The sequence below is a fragment of the Dendrobates tinctorius genome, unplaced genomic scaffold, assembly GCF_039654945.1.
Source record: "Dendrobates tinctorius isolate UK_male_01 unplaced genomic scaffold, ASM3965494v1 ptg000138l, whole genome shotgun sequence".
Lineage (NCBI taxonomy): Eukaryota > Metazoa > Chordata > Amphibia > Anura > Dendrobatidae > Dendrobates > Dendrobates tinctorius.
The window spans coordinates 12,040,712-12,062,865 of NW_027361806.1; the positions used below are offsets into that span (position 1 = coordinate 12,040,712).

The 22,154-nt window shown below is 43.8% G+C and overlaps 1 protein-coding gene across 9 annotated transcripts in view; it reads left to right on the forward strand.

Annotated features, from left to right (window-relative positions):
• FGGY (FGGY carbohydrate kinase domain containing) overlaps window positions 1-22,154 on the forward strand; it is a 366,153-nt gene that overhangs the window by 147,727 nt on the left and 196,272 nt on the right. For 8 of the 9 annotated variants that reach the window (XM_073544587.1, XM_073544585.1, XM_073544588.1 and 5 more), the window contains one exon: window positions 15,518-15,633. In XM_073544587.1, the coding sequence (XP_073400688.1) occupies window positions 15,518-15,633 (116 nt within the window). Of the gene's footprint in view, window positions 1-15,517; window positions 15,634-21,264; window positions 21,290-22,154 lie in introns of those variants that run through there. The other variant, XM_073544591.1, reaches the window with a different exon arrangement.

Sequence of the window (22,154 nt, forward strand, 5' to 3'; positions counted from 1 at the left end):
AGAGGGGTTCAAAAATTTCTTCTGCTATCTCCTTCAGTACTCTGGGGTGTAATTCATCTGGACCTGGAGACTTGAATTCATTTAGGTTAGCTAAGTGTTTCCTCACTATCTTTCTGTTTATAGATATCCTGGATTCTTCTATTCCCTTAATAGGACAGTGAATAACAGTTGATGTTGCATTTCCTTTCTGAGAGAAAACAGATGCAAAATAGGAATTTAAAAGTTCAGCCTTCTCAACATCCTGTCTTACCATTTCATCATTTTCATCCTGTAAAAATACTATAGCATCTTTGACTTTTCTTTTACTTTTGACATATCCCCAAAATCCTTTATTATTGCTTTTGACATCTCTTGCAAGCCTCAGTTCATTTTCAGCTTTAGATAATCTGATTTGTGCCCTGCAGGTTCTGCAGACAGCATTATATTCTTCTTTAGATATGCCTCCCTCTTTCCATTTTATAAACTTTTTTTCTTCCTTTTTAGCATGTGCTTAAGTTCTGTGTTCATCCATCCTGGTTTCCTTAAATGCTTCCTATTCTTCCCTCTTTTCGGAATTGTTAACAACTGTGCTTTGAGAATTTCATTTTTCAAGATTTCCCATCCTTCCTGGACATTTTTGTCTTTAAGGATATCCAGCCATTGGATCCCTCCAATTCTCTTTCTGAATCACTTAAAATTTGCCTTTCTGAAATCTAACCTTGACGTCTGAGTCTTCACAGGTCTTCCACCTCTAGTTATCCAAAATTCTAAAATAGCATGGTCGCTACCTCCTAGGGTCCCAGCCACTTTTACCTCCTCAACCATTTCCTCCCTGTTTATAAGGATTAGATCCAAGGTAGCAGTTCCCCTTGTTTTCTCCCTTACCTTTTGGAAGATAAAGTTGTCAGCAAGAGAGGATAAGAATTTCCTTGACCTGTTAGTTTTGCCTGAGAGAGATTCCCAACAAATGTCTGGATAGTTGAAATCTCCCATGACAACCATGTCATATTTTTTGGAGAACTTGGCCATCTGATGCATAAAGAGTTCATTTATATCTTCGGCTTGCACAGGCGGCCTGTAGTAAATGCCTACAATGGTGTCCTTTCCATTGTTCTGTCCTTGTATTCTTACCCAAACAGTTTCCACAGAACTCCCAGTCTCTGAAGCTTCAATCTCTGTGCAGATATACGCGTTTCGAACATACAATGCGACACCCCCTCCTCGTTTATCAAGTCTGTTTCTTGCAAATAAGTTGTATCCTTCTAGTCTTGTATTCCAATCATGTGTATTGTCCCACCAAGTTTCAGTGATTCCAATGACATCATATTTCTTTTCCTGTGTTAGTAGTTCCAATTCTCCTTGTTTGTTGCCCATCTCTCTATAATTATAAATAAAATAAAAAAACGTGGAAACAGCACTCCATGTAGCAATTATAAGGTGCTCTTTATTGGCCAATATTTATATTTATATGTTATATTTGGGCCAATAAAGAGCACCTTATAATTGCTACATGGAGTGCTGTTTCCACTTTTTTGATTCTATTTACAAGGTTTGGTATATGCCTGTGAAACTCTGCACCCGTTTTTTTGCACTGTGCATGATTTTTTTGTTTTATAATAAATAGTGAGTTCTTCCCTTGGTGGTGTGAATCCGGATATATTTGGGGTATCCGGTAGTTCCACTGATAGTAACAAGTCTTTTGAATATTTCCAAATGTATTTCATTAGTTTCCAGGCTCTTTGATATTCTGTGACTTGCAGGTTAAGCGATTGTTGGTGCAGTTGCCATAATGCACAGTGAGATGTATATCAACTCATTCATGGCTGTAAATATCCCGACACCCACTTCAAAGACCCAACTCGTCTGTGTTCCATACAATAATATCACCTTGCCACGCGGTGACCTTTCCAAGAGCAGAGCGTTGTGTTCGGTCTGTCAGGTGCTTGTAACAACCATCACAGATCAAGAGCAATGACTTTGAAGAGCAGATCTGAGGCTCGCAGGTAATTCTCACCGTAATGCAATCTTTTTTTTTTTCTTGAAAGGTCACCTGATACCTTAGTTAATAAAACACATAGAAAACAATGCTGTCACCTGAGCAGTGTAGACATGATCGATACAAGCACGGAGGGACCAAGACTCCTCTTATATCCCAGAAGCCACATTCTGTAGCATCCATGTCTGCCCAGGCTTGTGCCCCTTTCATTGGACTTTGTGGTACTGGATAAGCAGTTGTTATCTTATAGATGTGCCTTTTCTGGGGTGGCTGGGGGCAGATTTTTTTAGCCAGGGGGGCCAAGAACAAGGGTCCCTCTCTAGGCTACTAAAATCTGTCCTCACTCACTGGCATTCCGCCTCTGCTGGAGAAATTACCGCGGGAGCCCACACAATTTTTTTCAATGAATTTGCCAGTTAATTTAACACCTGCATGTCCAAAATTTTACACATATAGCCTAAACTAATTATTAGTTAAAGACATATAAAAAACTAAATGAAATTGCTTACTGTATGTAACCATGTGTCATTTCATGTCGGGTTTTGTATTGATTTTACAGAAGCCGGCAATTGATTTAGCGGCTATCCTGCTATGTAGAACTCTATGAATATATATATATATATATATATATATATATATATATAATATATATCTCTCAATGACGTGTGTGTGAATATATATATATATATATATATATATATATATATATATATATACAGTATATACAGCGTCGGACTGGAGCACCTCGGGCCCACCAGAGAAAATCATTCTTGGGGCCCACTATGTAGCTACATAGAAATAAATACAAAACCATCAATTGGGCGGTAAAACACGCTAATATCAGGGTATAAGGTAGTACATGTCTTAATTATGTAGCAGGGGTTGGCGTAGAATCATAGAGGGGTAGCCACCTCATAGAATATAATGTAGCCTTCCTCATAAAATATAATGTAGCCCCCCTCATAGGGTATAATGCAGCACCCCACAAAATATAATGCAACCACCTCATAAGGTATAACGCAGTCCCCACCATAGAATATAATGTAGCACCCTCATAGGGTATAATGCAGACCCTCTCATATAGTATAATGCAGCACCACCACAGAATATAATGCAATGCCCCCATAGAGTATACTGTAGCCCCCTAATAGGGCATAATGATGCCCCCTCATATAGTATGATGTAGTCCCCAGAATATAATGTAGCCCCCTGAGAGAATAATGCATCCCCACCACAGAATATAATGCAGCCCCCTATAGAGTATACTGTAGCCCACTCATATAGTAATATGTAGCCCCCAGAATATAATGTATTCTCCTGAGAGAATAATGCAGCCTCACCACAGAATATAATGCAGCCCCCCATAGAGTATACTGTAGCCCCCTCATATAGTAATATGTAGCCCCCAGAATATAATGTGGTTCCCTGAGAGAATAATGCAGCCCCACCACAGAATATAATGCAGCCCCCCATAAAGTATACTGTAGCCCCCTCATATAGTAATATGTAGCCCCAGAATATAATGTAGTCCCCTGAGAGAATAATGCAGCCCCACCACAGAATATAATGTAGCCCCCCAGAATATAATGTAGTCCCCTGAGAATAATGCAGTCCCTCACAGAATATAATGTAGCCCCCTCATAAAGTATAATGCAGCCCCTCTCCACCCCCATCATTGTCCTCATCACCACCTCCATCATTGCCTTTTCCCCCACCACCCCTATCATTCTCCCCCACCACCCCTATCATTCTCCCCCACCACCCCATCACTGCCCATTTCACCACCTCAATCATTGCCTCCTCCCCACCATCATTGTCCATTTCATCACCTCCATCATTGCCTCCCCACACCACAATCATTGCTCATCACCTCCATCATTGCCTCCCCCACCGCCATCATTGCCTCACCCCACCACCATCATTGCCCATCACCTCCATTATTGCCTCCCCCACCTCCATCATTGCCCATCACCTCCATCATTGCCTCCCATCAATCATTGCCCATCACCTCCATCATTGCCCAGCACCTTCATCATTGCCTCCCCCACCACCATCATTGCTCATCACCTCCATCACTGCCTCCCCCACCGCCATCATTGCCCATCACCTCCATCACTGCCTCCCCACCATCATTGCCCATCACCTCCATCATTGCCTCCCTCACTATCATTTTCCATCACCTCCATAATTGCCTCCCCCACCGCCATCATTGCCCATCACCTCTATCACTGCCTCCCCACCAGCATTGCCAATCACCTCCATCACTGCCTCCCCCACCGCCATCACTGCCTCCCCCACCATCATTGCCCATTGCCTCCATCAATGCCTCCCCCACCAATATTACTCGATTCCCGTGATATCCTGTTTCCAGTGTTGTCACTTAGACGCTTGCTGCAGTTTTAATAAAATCCTTGTTTAATCTGCTGTAGATTTACCAGTTTTCAAAATGCTGAGCTCTTATTGGCAGCTTTCTGTATATACTGCGCATAGGCAGAAAACTGCCAATCTGTGATGAGGGCGTGGCTATACAGAGCTCATGAATATGGTAGACAACATAGCAGCAAACTACAGCAAGCAGCCCAGTAAGTGATACATCGCGGGAATCGGTGCAGTCTGTGTCTCCCCTGGTGCAATAAACAGCACCCATGGTCGGGTGCAGCAGTGGTACCGGCATCCATTCAGCCTTGACTTGTAAGGGAACAACCTTTTGTTCTCCAGAAAAGACCATGGAAATATTTCCAACTATAAAAATGTGGAAACCCAAATAATGGTAGAATTTCTTGTCTCAGCCGCTCGGTAATCAACACCCTCATCGCACTGAATAAAATAGAGATTTCTTTATCCCTGGCACAACATCCATCTATAATTGAAAGCTTGCAACGACTGAAATTCTCCTCCGGCCTGCAAAACCAAATTTCCTCTAAGAAGCCGAGGATTCCTGAATATTAATCCCCGTCTCATGTCCCTACTTAACTCCGCACATATCTAGCTAGAAGTCGTGCGCCGCTTTGGTGATGTGAGCACATTCTGGATCGTTGTGAAACCACAGGATACATGGTGCCGCCGCTGCACAGATTACTGTGTTCCGTTTACGATGGTGAAATGAGGGGAAATATTTTCTTTTTCCGCTGACGAGAATGAATTCAATGTATAGTTCTGCTCTTTAAGATTGGTAATTTTGTATCTGCTGGACCTTTAAAGCAACGAATATGCTTCCAATTACTGCAATGGGTAAAACGGTCATTCAGGATTGGTGAAAAGCTGGGTGACCTCGCCTTTGAGAGCAGTTGTTGTCATGATTAAGGGCATAGAGGCAGCGCATGTGGTTGCTTAAGGGTATCCAGCTCATGTAGAGGAAAATTTACCACGACTATGAACTTCCTCTCCTGAATAGAAATGGAGAGTTGCATAAAACCAAACCGTTCCGAATCCAGTGGGAAATTTAAGGATTTAGGAAGCCGTCCCGCTGTCGCTCCAAGCTGGTTTCAAATAAATTGTACCCTCGGGTAAAATAAAATGTGTGGTCCCAAGTACAATTTCAGGCCATTAAATAAGCAACTACATTCAAGTCCAATGTCATAACTAGAGTCCAATGGGCCCCGATGCAAAATCTGGACCTGGGCTCACACCTCTATGTTGGTAAAATTTATGACTCTTTGTAGCATTCTAGACCCTATAAAGACATATGTGTAATAGTAAAGAGCAGCTGACAGCACAACGGAGGGGTGGATGCCAGTTCAAAGGTTCATGGACCCAAATGAACAATAGTCCAAGTAAGGAAGAGGAACAGCATTCGGTCTGGGTGAAAAATTGTATCAAAAATGTATTCTGCCAGTACAAAATACAACGTTTCGGCCATATTGTGGCCTTTTTCAAGTATAGTACTTGAAAAAGGCCACAATATGGCCGAAACGTTGTATTTTGTACTGGCAGAATAAATTTTTGATACAATTTTTCACCCAGACCGGATGCTGTTCCTCTTCCTTATATGTGTAATAGTGTCCCCATCATGGCACCTTCCTGTAATAATGTCCCCCGTTGTGGCACCTTCCTGTAATAATGTCCCCCGTTGTGGCACCTTCCTGTAATAATGTCCCATCTCCTGGCCCCTTTCTGTAATAGATTCGCCCATCCTGGGCCAAGCCCTGGTATAAAGTCCCTTGTTCTATGCACCTTAATGTAATAATGTCACTCATCCTAACCCTTTCCTTTAACTACTTCCGCCATCCTGGTATAATGTTCCCCATTCTATAACAATGCCCTCCATCCTGGACCCCTTTTTGGTATAACGGCCCCCATCTTAAAACAATGTTCACCATCGTGGTATACTGTCCCAAATCCTGGACCCCATTCTGGTTTAATTACCCCCATCCTGGGCCCCTTCCTTCTGTAGTGACCCCATCCGGGCCTCTGTTTTGTATAATGACCCCCATCCTAGTATAATGACCCCAATCCTGTTGTAATATCCTCCGTCCTGTGCCCTTCCTTGTAATAATGACCCCCATCTGCGCCTTTGCCTTGTATAATGACATAATGACCCCTATCATGGTAATACAACCCCCATAGGGTATAATGACCCCCATTTTGGTATAATTACCCCCATCCTAGGCCCCTTCTTTGTATAATGACCCCCATCTGCGCTGTGATGGTGTGATATGTTATGTGGATATCATTTTTTGTATATTCCTATTTTTAACAATTCCAGTTATTTTCATAGTGTTTTTCTTATTACATTGTAAGTCTACAGCCTCACTGTATCTGTCTCTTGATGACCCCCTGTAGTGCATTAATCCCTAAGGGCCTTTGTTCTCCTCTGGGAGGCTTCGAAACCGCCCCAACTGGTTTGACTACCCCTGGACAAGGAAGGGGGTGGGAGGAAGAACAGCAGCTGGACAAGTCAGTTCCGGTCTGGACAGGATCGTACACAGACTAGCACTTCAGAGAGAGAAGAACCCATTTTATCCTCTGGTGCTAGAGTTTTGGAATCTCGTTTCCCTGGACATTTTATCCTGTTACTGGACTGCATTCTTATTCTGGACTATCTTATCCTTTGTGTGGTGGACTGAATATGGACCTTTTCATATTTTTGCCTGAATAAAGGTCTTGGAATTGTTCACTCTTCGCTTGCTCTGTTGATTGTGTGATACCAGAGAAGGACCCCGTGACAACTGGTGGCAGCGGTGGGATCAACAGAGCGTAACCCAATGGAGAACCACCCACAGAGTGAGTACAGAAATTGGACTGTATACAGTTTACAGGAGAGAGCCAGAGACCTGGGCCTGAACTACCAGGGACTGACTAAAGAGGCCTTAATCGATCTACTGGTGGGCGCTAGCCCGGCCACCTCCTCCCAGATGTCTGAAGGACGAGCACTGGAGACAGGGATCCCCATCCAGAAAAGCCAGTGGTTGGTGTGGTACAAAGAAGAGATGGCGGTTCTGGGCCCGGCGTCTCTCAGGAGCACAAGGAGGAGGCTGCCCGCCGGGCACAGCGGAGACAGGAAGCAATGGAGCTTGAAAAAGGGAGTAACGCAATGTGGAGTGTAACCCCAACAATCCGGGAGCCTGTACGGATCACCCGGACAGAGTTTAAGCCATTTGATGAGGCTTCTGGAGATGTGGAGGGGTTCTTCAAAGACTTTGAGCAGCAGTGTGCTGTGATGGAGGTGCCCCACTCTAGCGGGATGCGTTTGTTAGTGGGGCTCCTGAACGGAAGCTTGGCGGAGGCTTGCCGAACCATTGATGCACTGCGGAACCGGGATTATAACATTGTAAAGCGGACTATCCTGGATTACCATGCTATCACCCCAGACTCATATAGGGCCAAGTTCCGAGACCTCCCATGCACCACGGGGGATCATTTAGGATGTATGCACATAAGATGTCCGATGCATGTCGGAGAAGGCTTGAAGCAGAAAACGCCTTTACTGTGGAAGATGTTATACAGGCGTTCCTTATAGAACAATTTCTTGCCAAGTGCCCTGCAGAGGTACGGGAATGGGTCCGGGAGCGCACGCCTTGTACCGTGGATAGAGCTGCAGCCCTGGCCGATGAAGCCCTTACTATCCGGCCGCAATGGAGGAGGCTTCTGGACAACGAACCACGGCCTGCTCCCGCACCCCGTCCCCCTCCAATTATATCTGCTCTTCCACCTAGTCGCAAACCAATGACAGTCACGCCTCACAATCCTAGGCCCCTACAGTTCCGACCATGACCTGGGGGTATCACAGAGAGGAGGTGTTATGGGTGTGGGCAACCTGGACATTTGCAGTCTGGCTGTCCCTCCAGGATTCGGAGGGAGCCCCACGCAGCCCCACCTCGTCCAGTGCATCTTGTACACTCCACCACACCTGAGGAAGAGCTACCACCGCCCCCACCAGAGTGGACCACCGACCACGGCACCATAGATACCCCTCCTAGAGTGTATGGACTCCGGCCTCTGTCCTTTAGCTACTCAGAGCAACGGCAATGCCACCTGCAGGATGTCTTTATTGATGGATACAAAGTGTCAGGATTTAGAGACATGAGGGCATTCTTGACTATCGCTGCCCCCCGTGTGGTCCGACCCGAGGCAATTTACCAGGGTCCGGGACTTCCCATTGTCCTGGCGGGGGGGTGCCCGTAAATATATACAGCGAGCTTCTGTGCGTTTGGATTATGGTTGTGGAGAAAAACTGTGTTGGATTGGAGTTATGGGAGGACTTCCTGCAGATATCCTCCTTGGGAACGACATTGGGGAGTTACAGTGCCAATTTGTGGGAGCAGTCACCCGACTACAGGCCCTTCAAGCACTACGTCATCCGGACCCCACCGGGGAGCAACCACCACGAACCGCATCAGAGTCGGTAAGCAATACTTTCGCTGCTACTACTTTGGGAGAGTCTTGGGACAGAGAGGAGTTTAGGAGAGAAATAGAGGGTGACACTAGCTTAGCAGCCCTTAGGCGAAAGGCAGAAACTGGGCACATGGGAGATAATGGGGATGGCTTCACTCGAGAAAACGGACTGTATTATCGTGTAACAAAGGGCAGTGACCAGGGCAACCCTGACGCAACGACCAGGCAACTCATTGTCCCTCAGAAGTACAGGGCACAGCTACTTCAACTGGCCCATGACATCCCCTTGGCTGGGCATCAAGGGAGAAAAAGGACTGAAAAGAGACTCGCCCAAAGTTTTTACTGGCCGGGCGTCTCGCAGTCGGTAGCCCATTATTGCCGCACCTGCGATGTGTGCCAGCGAATGCGGCATCCAGGAGCTCGACATAAGGTACCCCTGCAATCCCTGCCCATAATTGAGGAACCATTTCAACGTGTAGCCGTCAACATCATAGGTCCTCTGGTCCACCCCAGCAGGTCGGGGAAAAAATATATCCTGACCGTGGTGGACTATGCCTCTAGGTATCCTGAAGCTGTGGCCCTGTCCAGTATTGCAGCAGTAAAGGTAGCCGAGGCTCTTGTTACCATCTTTACCCGGGTAGGGTTTCCTAGTGAAATATTGTCGGATCAAGGCACTCAGTTCATGTCAGATCTGGTCCAGTCCCTATGGCATACCTGTAGTGTTCGAGCCATTCGCACCACCCCATACCACCCGCAGACCAACGGACTATGTGAACGCTTTAATGGAACCCTAAAAAATATGCTGAGGGCTTTTGTTGACATTGAAAAAGACTGGGAAAAGTACCTGCCACATCTCCTTTTCGCCTATCGGGAGGTTCCCCAAGAGTCCACAGGGTTCTCTCCCTTCGAACTACTGTTTAGCCGGAAGGTCCGTGGGCCTCTCACTCTTCTGAAAGAACATTTGGAGGGAGACATCCCAGATACGGGAATGCCCATTGTTCCCTATGTTCTAGAGCTCAGAGACCGTCTCGCCCAGCTAGCTACCTTCACTAAAGAACATCAGCGAATGGCCCAGTCCAGACAAAAAACCTGGTATGACCGTAATGCCAGGAACCGGGAATTTATGGAAGGACAGCAAGTGCTCATGATTACTGCTTCCCCTGCCAACAAGCTTCAAGCAGTGTGGGAAGGCCCTTATCAGGTTGTCAAGAAAATTAATGACACTATGTTATTGCCCTGGACTCTAGTGGTCGACGACAGAAAACCGTCCACATTAACATGCTGAAAGACTACCACGACCGATCTCTGCCTGTTCTAGCTGTCTGCCACCCCTCTAATGATACCGCCGACGATGAGTATCTCCCAGATCTCCTCCAGGTTGCCCAAGCGGGAGGATCACTGGAACAAGTGCCCCTGGGCTCCCATTTATTGGATATACAAAAGGACGATATTGTCGCCGTACTAAGGCCGAGGGCTGCTACTTTCTCCTCAAAGCCGGGGAAGACTACTCTCACCAGCCACCATGTGGAAACCCCCGGACAACGCCCCATCCAGCAGGCTGCCTACCAGGTTCCAGAGGCTGTTCAAGGCATGATAAAGAATGAACTGGAGGAGATGAAACAACTGGGAGTTATTCAGCCATCTCACAGTTCTTGGGCCTCTCTTGTCGTCCTGGTCCCCAAGAAGGATGGTACAACACGATTCTGCGTTGATTACAGACGACTAAATGATGCCACCAAGAGTGATGCTTATCCCATGCCCAGGATTGATGATCTATTGGATCGTCTGGCCAGTGCCAATTTGTGACCACGTTAGACTTGAGCAAGGGGTACTGGCAGATACCCCTTACGGAGGACATTACTCCATTTGGGTTTTATGAGTTCCTGGGAATGCCCTTTGGGATGAAAACTGCCCCCGCTACTTTCCAGAGACTGATGGATCGACTGTTACAACAATGACAGGACTTTACCTGTGCTTACTTAGACGACATTGCCATTTTTAGCACAACCTGGGAGGAACATCTTATACACTTGGGCATAGTGCTGGACTGTATCCTTACTGCAGGACTGACCATTCGCCCTGATAAGTACCAAATAGGGATGGCTGAGGTGCAGTACCTCGGGCATAGAGTAGGGGGTGGGACACTAAGGCCTGAGCCTGCCAAGGTGGAAGCCATTAGCAACTGGTGTAGACCCCAGACTAAAAAGCAGGTATTGCATTTTTAGGAACTGCTGGTTACTATCGCAAATTTGTTTCTAACTTCAGCACCTTGGCCAAGCCCCTAACCGACCTGACCCGCAAGAACATGCCTAGCAATGTGACGTGGACGACGGCATGTGAGGATGCCTTTTCAGCATTAAAGACTGCCCTCGTCACTGCTCCTGTCTTGGCTGCCCCGGATTATAAACGCAGGTTCCTCGTGCAGACAGATGCATCCACCTTTGGGATTGGGGCAGTACTTAGCCAAGTGAACGCCGCCGGAGTAGAACATCCTGTTGCTTTTGCCAGTCGGAAACTACTGGACCGGGAAGTTGCCTATGCCACTATTGAAAAGGGGTGCCTTGCCATCGTATGGGCGCTAAAAAAAGTGCAGCCCTACTTGTATGGCAGAGACTTTACAATTGTTACAGACCACAACCCCGTCACATGGCTGAATCGCGTATCAGGGGACAATGGAAGATTGCTGCGGTGGAGCTTGTCCTTACAACCCTACAGCTTCTCCATCCAATACAAGCGGGGAAGCCAACACCAGAATGCCGATGGACTGTCTAGACAAGAAGGATCATAGGCTCCCCAGGCCGACCTACCCCTGCCACTGTACAAGGAACTATAAATAACTAAGCAATGTGGACTAAAGTGAGCAGGCCAGAGGTCTGTGTAGACTTCATGGCGTGCTCACTTATTATGGGGGGGGAGAGGTTGTGATGGTGTGATATGTTATGTGGATATCATTTTTTGTATATTCCTATTTTTAACAATTCCAGTTATTTTCATAGTGTTTTTCTTATTACATTGTAAGTCTACAGCCTCACTGTATCTGTCTCTTGATGACCCCCTGTAGTGCATTAATCCCTAAGGGCCTTTGTTCTCCTCTGGGAGGCTTGGAAACCGCCCCAACTGGTTTGACTACCCCTGGACAAGGAAGGGGGTGGGAGGAAGAACAGCAGCTGGACAAGTCAGTTCCGGTCTGGACAGGATCGTACACAGACAGCACTTCAGAGAGAGAAGAACCCATTTTATCCTCTGGTGCTAGAGTTTTGGAATCTCGTTTCCCTGGACATTTTATCCTGTTACTGGACTGCATTCTTATTCTGGACTATCTTATCCTTTGTGTGGTGGACTGAATATGGACCTTTTCGTATTTTTGCCTGAATAAAGGTCTTGGGATTGTTCACTCTTCGCTTGCTCTGTTGATTGTGTGATACCAGAGAAGGACCCCGTGACACGCGCCTTTCCCTTGTATGACATTGACCCCCATCGTGGTATAACCTCATTTTGATATAATTACCCCCATCCTAGGCCCCTTCTTTGTATAATGACCCCTATACGGGCCTCTGCTTTGTATAATGATATCCTGGTATAATGTCCATCATCCTGGGCCTCTTCTTGGTAAAATGTCTTTTCTGTTTTCCAAAACATAAAAAAAAAATCAACGATTCTTCTTGCCTTCCTCCACTTTCACGACTTGCGGCGTCCTCTTCTGTAGCCGATAACTGACTTCAGTGTGTCGGCACGAGCAGCACATGACCTCACTGCCATGCGCCACTCGTGACTGGCACGCCGGCGTCCGCTGTTGGCCTCTGATTTGCCGGCGCCTTGTATTGCAGTGCAGGAAACTGGAGGGACATTGCGCTGCAATACACTTCAGATGAACGTGCGTCCCTGGACCTACAAAGAAAACCATTAGCACCTTTTATGTAAAAGCTTCATTCTGATATTTCTGAATTTGTCACTTCAGAGTCATAAAAGATACATGAAGACTACTTGTTACTTCATTTCCTCGGCTCCTGCTCACATTGTTCACAGTCTGGCGAACAGATTAAATAAATCATGTTCTGAAAAAAAAAATTACACAAATAAGTTTATATGTACAGAAGAGAAAACCGAAGTCTCATAATAACAGCTGAAGCGACAGGACAAAGAGAAATCTTATCGGGAAATGAGAAGTTCTACAACGTTCTAATTCATCATTTGTCCTTTTTTTCTTAGTCACTTTTCTTTCTTTGTCTTGTGGTATTCATTGACATTTATTTGTGCCAAATTCTTTAAAACGTCACGTGGTTCTTGAATCTTTCAACAAAATAAAAATGCTCTTTATTTTTTTGCCTTTAACCTCTCTTGTGACGTATTAGCCCCCCCAAAAGATCCATGTTTTGCTTAAAATGTCTCAAAATATTTGGAGCGGGGGCATACGTAAAATCACTGCAGGAAGAGACTGGAGAATATTGTGAAAATATTTAGCATCATTTTAAAAAGCAGCTATTTATGAATCGTCAAGACTTAAAATGCGCAAAAGAAGAATAAGGCATACATGAAAAGCAGGAGAAAAAAACAGAAACTAGGTAAAAAAAAATGCATAATGACTCCGGCTCCCAGTGTCTCCATTCTTCAGCATTTTCAAAATCTCTTCTTGTTTGTAAATGTAAACTTTGTTTGATTAGAAACGGAAACTCAGCACATTTTGCAGAAGAAATAATTCTCAATTATAACATGAAGATTTGTTTTTGATCAGTAGTTTTGTAAAACTGAACTCGAGACACTTGGAGTGAAGGATAATGAAGCTGATACTTAGGGTACAGGATAATGACACTGACACTCGGGGTACAGGATAAAGACACTGACACTCGGGGTACAGGATAATGACACTGACACTCGGGGTACAGGATAATGACACTGACACTCGGGGTACAGGATAATGACACTGACACTCGGGGTACAGGATAATGACACTGACACTCAGGGTACAGGATAATGACACTGACACTCGGGGTACAGGATAATGAGGATCACACTTGGGGTACAGGATAATGACACTGACCCTTGGTGTTCAGGATAACGACACTGACCCTTGGGGAACAGGATAATGAGGCTCACACTTGGGGTACAGGATAATGACACTGACCCTTGGGATATAGGATAATGACACTGACACTTGGGGTACAGGATAATGACACTGACACTTGGGGTACAGGATAATGATACTGACCCTTGGGGTTCAGGATAATGACACTGACACTTGGGGTACAGGACAATAACACTGACACTCGGGGTACAGGATAATGACACTGACACTCGGGGTACAGGATAATGACACTGACACTTGGGGTACAGGATAATGATACTGACCCTTGGGGTTCAGGATAATGACACTGACACTTGGGGTACAGGACAATAACACTGACACTCGGGGTACAGGATAATGACACTGACACTCGGGGTACAGGATAATGACACTGACACTTGGGGTACAGGATAAGGACACTGACACCAGGGGTACAGGATAATGACACTGACACTCGGGGTACAGGATAATGAGGCTCACACTTGGGGTACAGGATAATGACACTGACCCTTGGGGTACAGGATAATGACACTGACCCTTGGGGTACAGGATAATGACACTGACCCTTGGGGTTCAGGATAATGACACTGACCCTTGGGGTACAGGATAATGAGGCTCACACTTGGGGTACAGGATAATGACACTGACCCTTGGGGTACAAGATACTGACACTTTCCATACAGGACAATGACACTGACACTTGGGGTACAGGATAATGACACTTGGGGTACAAGATACTGACACTTTGCGTACAGGACAATGACACTGATATTTGGGGTACAGGATAATGACACCAATAGTTGAGGTACAGGACAATGACACTTGGGGTACAGGATAATGATACTAATATTTGGGGTGCAGGATAACGACACTGACACTCGGGGTACAGGATAATTAATGACACTGACACTGGGTATAGGAAAATAACACTGACACTTGGGGTACAGGATAATGACACTGATATTTGGGGTACAGGATAATGACACCAATACTTGAGGTACAGGACAATGACACTTGGGGTACAGGATAATTAATGACACTGACACTGCGTATAGGACAATGACACTGACACTTGGGGTGTAGGATAATAACACTCACACTTGGGGTACAAGAAACTGACACTTTACCTACAGGGCAATGACATTGTAACACTCTGTGTTCAATATAATATATTTATATGTTACCCCTTTTGGTGTTGCACCTATATCTGTCACCAGGTTTTTGCCAATTAATCTGAGATCAGTATAAAGTAGAGACAGACACCCTGATGCCAGCAAAGTGTCACTTACTTGGCTGCTGGCTGTAGTTTTGATAATCTCCTGCTGATAAAACAGTGATTTTATTACTAGGGGACTAGTAAACCTGCTGCCAGGTAGTCCAACCACACCCCCGCCACTGATTGGCAGCTTTTTGCCCATGCAGAGTATGCATAGAAATATGTCACTCACGTGTGTGGTCGAGATTATATAAAGTTCCACATTCACAGAACTTGTAGATCTGCAGGAGGTAAAACAGTGATATCACAACCGCAGCAAACAGCCTAATAAGTTATAAATCACTGGAATCAATGTATCTGCCCATTCATCATGCTGCTCTCAGATTCCCTTTAATTCTTCATACCTTACATGTTTTGTCCCTTCATGCAGATCTCTTTGTACTCTGGTTTGTAAATGGACGTATTCCTCAGATCAAGGATGGGATGACAGTTTCTGGAAGGAGATTGGACTAGAAGATATTATAGAAGACAACTATGCAAAAATAGGTAAGAAGAACCCCTCTGGTCACTGTAATAGGTGGACAGTACAGTAGAGTTGAGCGACTTTGGTTGGATCGGGTTTCATGAAACAAAATTTGTTTCAGATGAAACTGGTCCGACTAGGGCAAAAAAAGTCGGAGTTTCGTCCGAAAACCCGACCCCAATGCAAGTCAATGGGGGTTAATAGTCGGCATTGAGCGGATGACATTCATCCACTCAATGCCGACTTTTATTCCCCATTGACTTGCTTTGGGATCGGGTTTCGGACGAAACTCCGACTTTTTTTGCCCTAGTTGGACCAGTTTCATCTGAAACAAATTTTGTTTCATGAAACCCGATCCAACCAAAGTCGCTCAACTCTAATGGACAGTACTATTAGGGGGGTCAACAGATGGACAGACTATTAAAATATTACAGAGGACTGAAAACTTCCATTTCTAGGTAACCTTAAGACTATATGCACACGGCGCTGATTCTGCTGCGGATCCGCAGCAGAACTGCAGGTGATATACAGCACCATTATAGCCTATGTAAAAAAAAAAAACACTGTGCACATGCTGCGGATTTTTCCACGTGGATTTTGTGCGGAATAAAAGAAGCAGCATGTCACTTATTTTGTGCGGTTTTGCTGCAGTTTTCCACCTGCTCCATTCTACAAATCCGCAGGTGGAAAACCGCACAAAAACGGCAGTAAAACCGCACAAAAAATGCACTAAATCCGCAGGAAAAATGCCGGTCATTTGACCTGTGGATTTAGTAAAATCCGCGTGGAAAAATCCGCGGGAGAATCCGCACCGTGTGCACATAGCCTTACAGTGATAAACTCTTTCTAATTTGTCGCAGCTGATGCAATATATCGATCTCTGCTGACATTTGTACAGAGAGAAATGTCTGGAGAACTTGTTTTATTTATATAATATCATTTTTAGTAAAATTGCAGAGGAAATCTGTACAAGAGGGGAGGAAGTTGTTAAGAAAAAGGAAGCAAGTGTGAGCATCTGCTGTAGTGTTTAGGTCAGCAGCAGCTCGTGTTCTGCTCCGGATTCTGTTCATAAAGTTCAAAACAAACTGACATAAACATATCAACGCTCAGCATATTAACCTATAAACCTGTCACCTTGTTCTCCTCAGCATCATATATTGTATCATATATAGAACATTAGTCATGGTTGCTGGATCTCTGGGACATTACATTGGATGCTGTGCCTGCAATATATTCATCCAATAATAATAAAGAAATCATAAAGAAAACTACTAAAATACTGCCTGTAAGTGCAAGAATATAACTACTATAATACTGCCCCTATGTACAAGAATAGAACTACTATAATACTGCCCACATGGACAAGAATATAACTACTATAATACTGCCCCCTATGTACAAGAATATAACTACTATAATACTGCTCCTATGTACAAGAATATATCTACTGTAATACTGCCCCTATGTACAAGAATATATCTACTATAATACTGCCCCCTATGTACAAGAATATAACTACTATAATACTGCTCCTATGTACTAGAATATAACTACTATAATACTGCCCCTATGTACAAGAATATGACTACTATAATACTGCCCCTATGTACAAGAATATAACTACTATAATACTGCTCCTATGTACAAGAATATATCTACTGTAATACTGCCCCTATGTACAAGAATATATCTACTATAATACTGCCCCCTATGTACAAGAATATAACTACTATAATACTGCTCCTATGTACAAGAATATAACTACTATAATACTGCCCCTATGTACAAGAATATAACTACTATAATACTGCCCCTATGTACAAGAATATAACTACTATAATACTGCCCCTATGTACAAGAATATAACTACTATAATACTGCTCCTATGTACAAGAATATAACTGCTATAATGCTGCTCCCATGTACAAGAATATAACTACTATAATACTGCTCTTATGTACAAGAATATAACTACTATAATACTGCCCCTATATACAAGAATATAACTACTATAATACTGCTGCTATGTACAATAATATAACTACTATAATACTGTCCCCTATGTACAAGAATATAACTACTATAATACTGCCCCTGTGTACAAGAATATAACTACGATAATACTTCCCCCTATGTACAAGAATATAACTACTATAATACTGCTCCTATGTACAATAATATAACTACTATAATACTGCCCCTATGTATAAGAATATAACTACTATAATACTGCCCGTGTACAAGAATATAACTACGATAATACTTCCCCCTATGTACAAGAGTATAACTACTATAATACTGCCCCCTATGTATAAGAATATAACTACTATAATACTGCCCCTATGTACAAGAATATAACTACTATAATACTGCCCCCTATGTACAAGAATATAACTACTATAATACTGCTCCTATGTACAAGAATATAACTACTATAATACTGCCCCTATATACAAGAATATAACTACTATAATACTGCTCCTATGTACAAGAATATAACTACTATAATACTGTCCCCTATGTACAAGAATATAACTACGATAATACTTCCCCCTATGTACAAGAATATAACTACTATAATACTGCCCCCTATATACAAGAATATAACTGCTATAATACTGCTCTTATGTACAAGAATATAACTACTATAATACTGCCCCTTTGTACAAGAATATAACTACTATAATACTGCTCCTATGTGCAAGAATATAACTCCTATAATACTGCCCCTATGTACAAGAATATATCTACTATAATACTGCCCCCTATGTACAAGAATATAACTCCTATAATACTGCCCCTATGTATATCTCCCCTTATGTTCTGTCATTATTACACTGTACTGTTAGAGGAAGCATCTCGCTCTGGATATAGCACATTTCTAGTTTGTTTCTCGCACATCCTTCTGGGAGTTTACAGGTGTTATATTTGTGGGGTGACTGCTGCCGTCACACTTAGTTATCCTGTGACTGCCCTGTTTGTACTGACTTGTGATGTGTTTTCGGAGGGAGCCATGTAAGAAGCACAGCACCTAGACGTGGTCGCTCTTTTCATCCACAGCTGCCGGTCTATGCATTGGAACAGTTTTGAAGTTAATTATTTATGAAGTGTCAATTAGGGCATAATGTGCTGATTGTACTATGTGTCTATACAGTCAGGTGGCCGTCAGCTGCTGCAGAGCTTTATGGCGTATGATTGGTCTTGTACACTGCTTTTTTCTTTTGCTCAGGAACTGCTCTGATTGAAAAAAGTTTTTTTTCAAATGGATCAAAAATGTTGTGGTTTTCAGTAGCAATCATGGCGGCTCACCATGATTTCAGTACACTTTGTGTAAAAGCTTGATGGTGGATTGTTTTTCCTACCTTATATGCCCCAATAAGTGTCTGTGAAGTCTGCTTCCACATTCTGCTGCCATGTGGCACATAAGGTGCAACTGCGATACAAGGCAGAATCCACACTTGCATGCTGAGCTGTGCAGTTTCTGAATGACATTAGCTAAAGATATTTTCACTGTTAAAGGGAATCTGTCACCTATTTTTTCGTGTATCAGCTGCCGGCACCGCCATCAGGGGCTTATCTACAGCATTCTGTAATGCATTCTGTAATGCTGTAGATAAGCCCCCGATGTAACCTGAAAGAGAAGAAAAACGAGTTATATTATACTCACCAGGGGCGGTCCGGTCCGGCGCCTCCTATCTTCTAGCGATGACGTCCTCTTCTTTGCTTCCCGTTGCGGTTCCGGCTCCGGCGCACTGCTCTGCACTGTTGAGGGCTGTTGAGTACTGCAGTGCGCAGGCACCGGACCTCTATAATATAACTCATTTTTCTTGTCTTTCAGGTTACATCGGGGGCTTATCTACAGCATTACAGAATGCATTACAGAATGCTGTAGAAAAGCCCCTTATGGAGGTGGCCGCATCTTATATACGAAAAAATAGGTGACAGATTCCCTTTACATGATGTTCATTAAAGCGGATATCCAGGACTTTATGGAACAACAAAAAATGTACCTAAACACTAACAGGCAAGTAATTGCAACTTACCTGCCTGTTGTGCCCAGCGTTGTTCTTCCACGGCACAGAGTGGTCACAGAGCGCTTCCGCTGGGGATTCAGTTGCCTCTGATGATGCAAATGGGCAGAGCATCTGGCGTCATTCTGATTGACAGCCAGCTCCCCCAGTTAGGCAGCAGGGATCTGGCTGTCAATCAGAATGACGTCTGAAGTCTCGACCCATCAACAGATCGGATCGGAAAAGAAGACTCCGCTTTGTGAACGTGATGTCAGCAGAGGCTTCTGAATCCCCGGCAGGTGCGGTCTGTGACCATTCTATGCCGGGGAAGAACGGCATCGGACACAACAGGCAAGTAAGTTGCAAATACCTGTATGTTAGTGCTTAGATACATTTTTTGTTTTTTCGTTAAGTCCCGAATATCCCCTTTAACAAAGTACATGCTTGGTATTCAGTCCCATTGTAACACATCCTTAAATACTATGGCCACTTGTGATGTGCAAAAATATATTTTTTACATAATCTATCCTTGTGTTATCTTTAGATAATTAAAATGGCAAGTTTCAGTCTGGAATCTTCATTGCTTCATTTATATTCAGACTACCTGATATGCATTTTGCAGCCTGATTTTTCTTTTGTTAGAGTGATTTCCCAGTAATATAGGCTGGATATGAGGTCTGTGTATATTTCCCAGTTATATAGGCTGGATGTGAGGTCTGTGTATCTTTCCCAGTAATATAGGCTGGATATGAGGTCTGTGTATATTTCCCAGTTATATAGGCTGGATGTGAGGTCTGTGCCTCTCTCTAAGTAATATAGGCTGGATGTGAGATCTGTGTGTCTCTCCCCATAACATAGGCGGGATGTGAGGTCTGTGCCTCTCTCTAAGTAATATAGGCTGGATGTGAGGTCTGTGTGTGTCTCCGCATAATATCGGCTGGATGTGAGGTCTGTGTGTCTCTCCCGGTAATATAGGCTGGATGTGAGGTCTGTGTGTCTCTCCCAGTAATATAGGCTGGATGTAAGGTCTGTGTGTCTCTCCTGGTAATATAGGCTGGATGCGAGCTCTGTGTGTCTCTCCCAGTAATTTAGGCTGGATGTAAGGTCTGTGTGTCTCTCCCAGTAATATAGGCTGGATGTGAAGTGTGTGTGTTTCTCCCAGTAATATAGGCTGGCTGTGAGGTTTCCATGTATCCATCATGCTGCTGTCTTCATTAGCTCAAATGTCATCATAGCTTCTATCCTGCACTTATTTTCATTGCTACAGTTGTATAACACATTACTGTCTGGAGTATTTGTCCAGTGTTTTATGGCTTTCTCTTGCTATGTTGATATGTCCATTGCTAAGCTATGAGCTCTGATTCCCTCTCATTATGTTAAATCACCCCAAAATGGCTGCTGCATTCCCTTCCTAGACTTTTATACAGGCTATATAATAGTCAAATTGAAGCACAAATTGTTCAAATTCACCGAGACTTGAAGTGTTCATAAAATTGGTCTTTGATTTGCACTGAATACATTTTCTCATCTCTAGACAGAGTTTCTTCTTCTTTTCTGAAGATTGAAATAGACATATAATGGAAACACTGGTATTAAAAAAAAGTCCCCTGCTTCCTCATGTAGATTTGGGGTTCGGAGATCCGGCGGAGAGAACAGGAAATGTTCCATGGTGCGTCTATTAATATTAGATTCCTTTTACTTCTCCATTTTCAGAAATTTCTGTTGTTTTTTTTCTTCATATATTTGCATTATGCATTTTTATATGACCTTCTGTATTCTGACAGTGGTATTGAGGGGTTCACCTACCAGCACTAGTAATAAGGGTTTTATAAGCCATTAGTAGTTGTGAGGGTTTGCATCAGCGCGGACAGTAACAGCAAAGGACCTCGAATATATATGTGTGTCCACAAATATATGCAAAACCATATTTATATTACACACACATTAAGTATATACAGTGGGGAAAAAAAGTATTTAGTCAGTCAGCAATAGTGCAAGTTCCACCACTTAAAAAGATGAGAGGCGTCTGTAATTTACATCATAGGTAGACCTCAACTATGGGAGACAAACTGAGAAAAAAAAATCCAGAAAACCACATTGTGTGTTTTTTTTTCATTTTATTTGCATATTATGGTGGAAAATAAGTATTTGGTCAGAAACAAAATTTCATCTCAATACTTTGTGATATATCCTTTGTTGGCAATGACAGAGATCAAATGTTTTCTGTAAGTCTTCACAAGGTTGCCACACACTGTTGTTGGTATGTTGGCCCATTCCTCCATGCAGATCTCCTCTAGAGCAGTGATGTTTTTGGCTTTTCGCTTGGCAACACGGACTTTCAACTCCCTCCAAAGGTTTTCTATAGGGTTGAGATCTGGAGACTGGCTAGGCCACTCCAGGACCTTGAAATGCTTCTTACAAAGCCACTCCTTCGTTGCCCTGGCGGTGTGCTTTGGATCATTGTCATGTTGAAAGACCCAGCCACGTTTCATCTTCAATGCCCTTGCTGATGGAAGGAGTTTTGCACTCAAAAT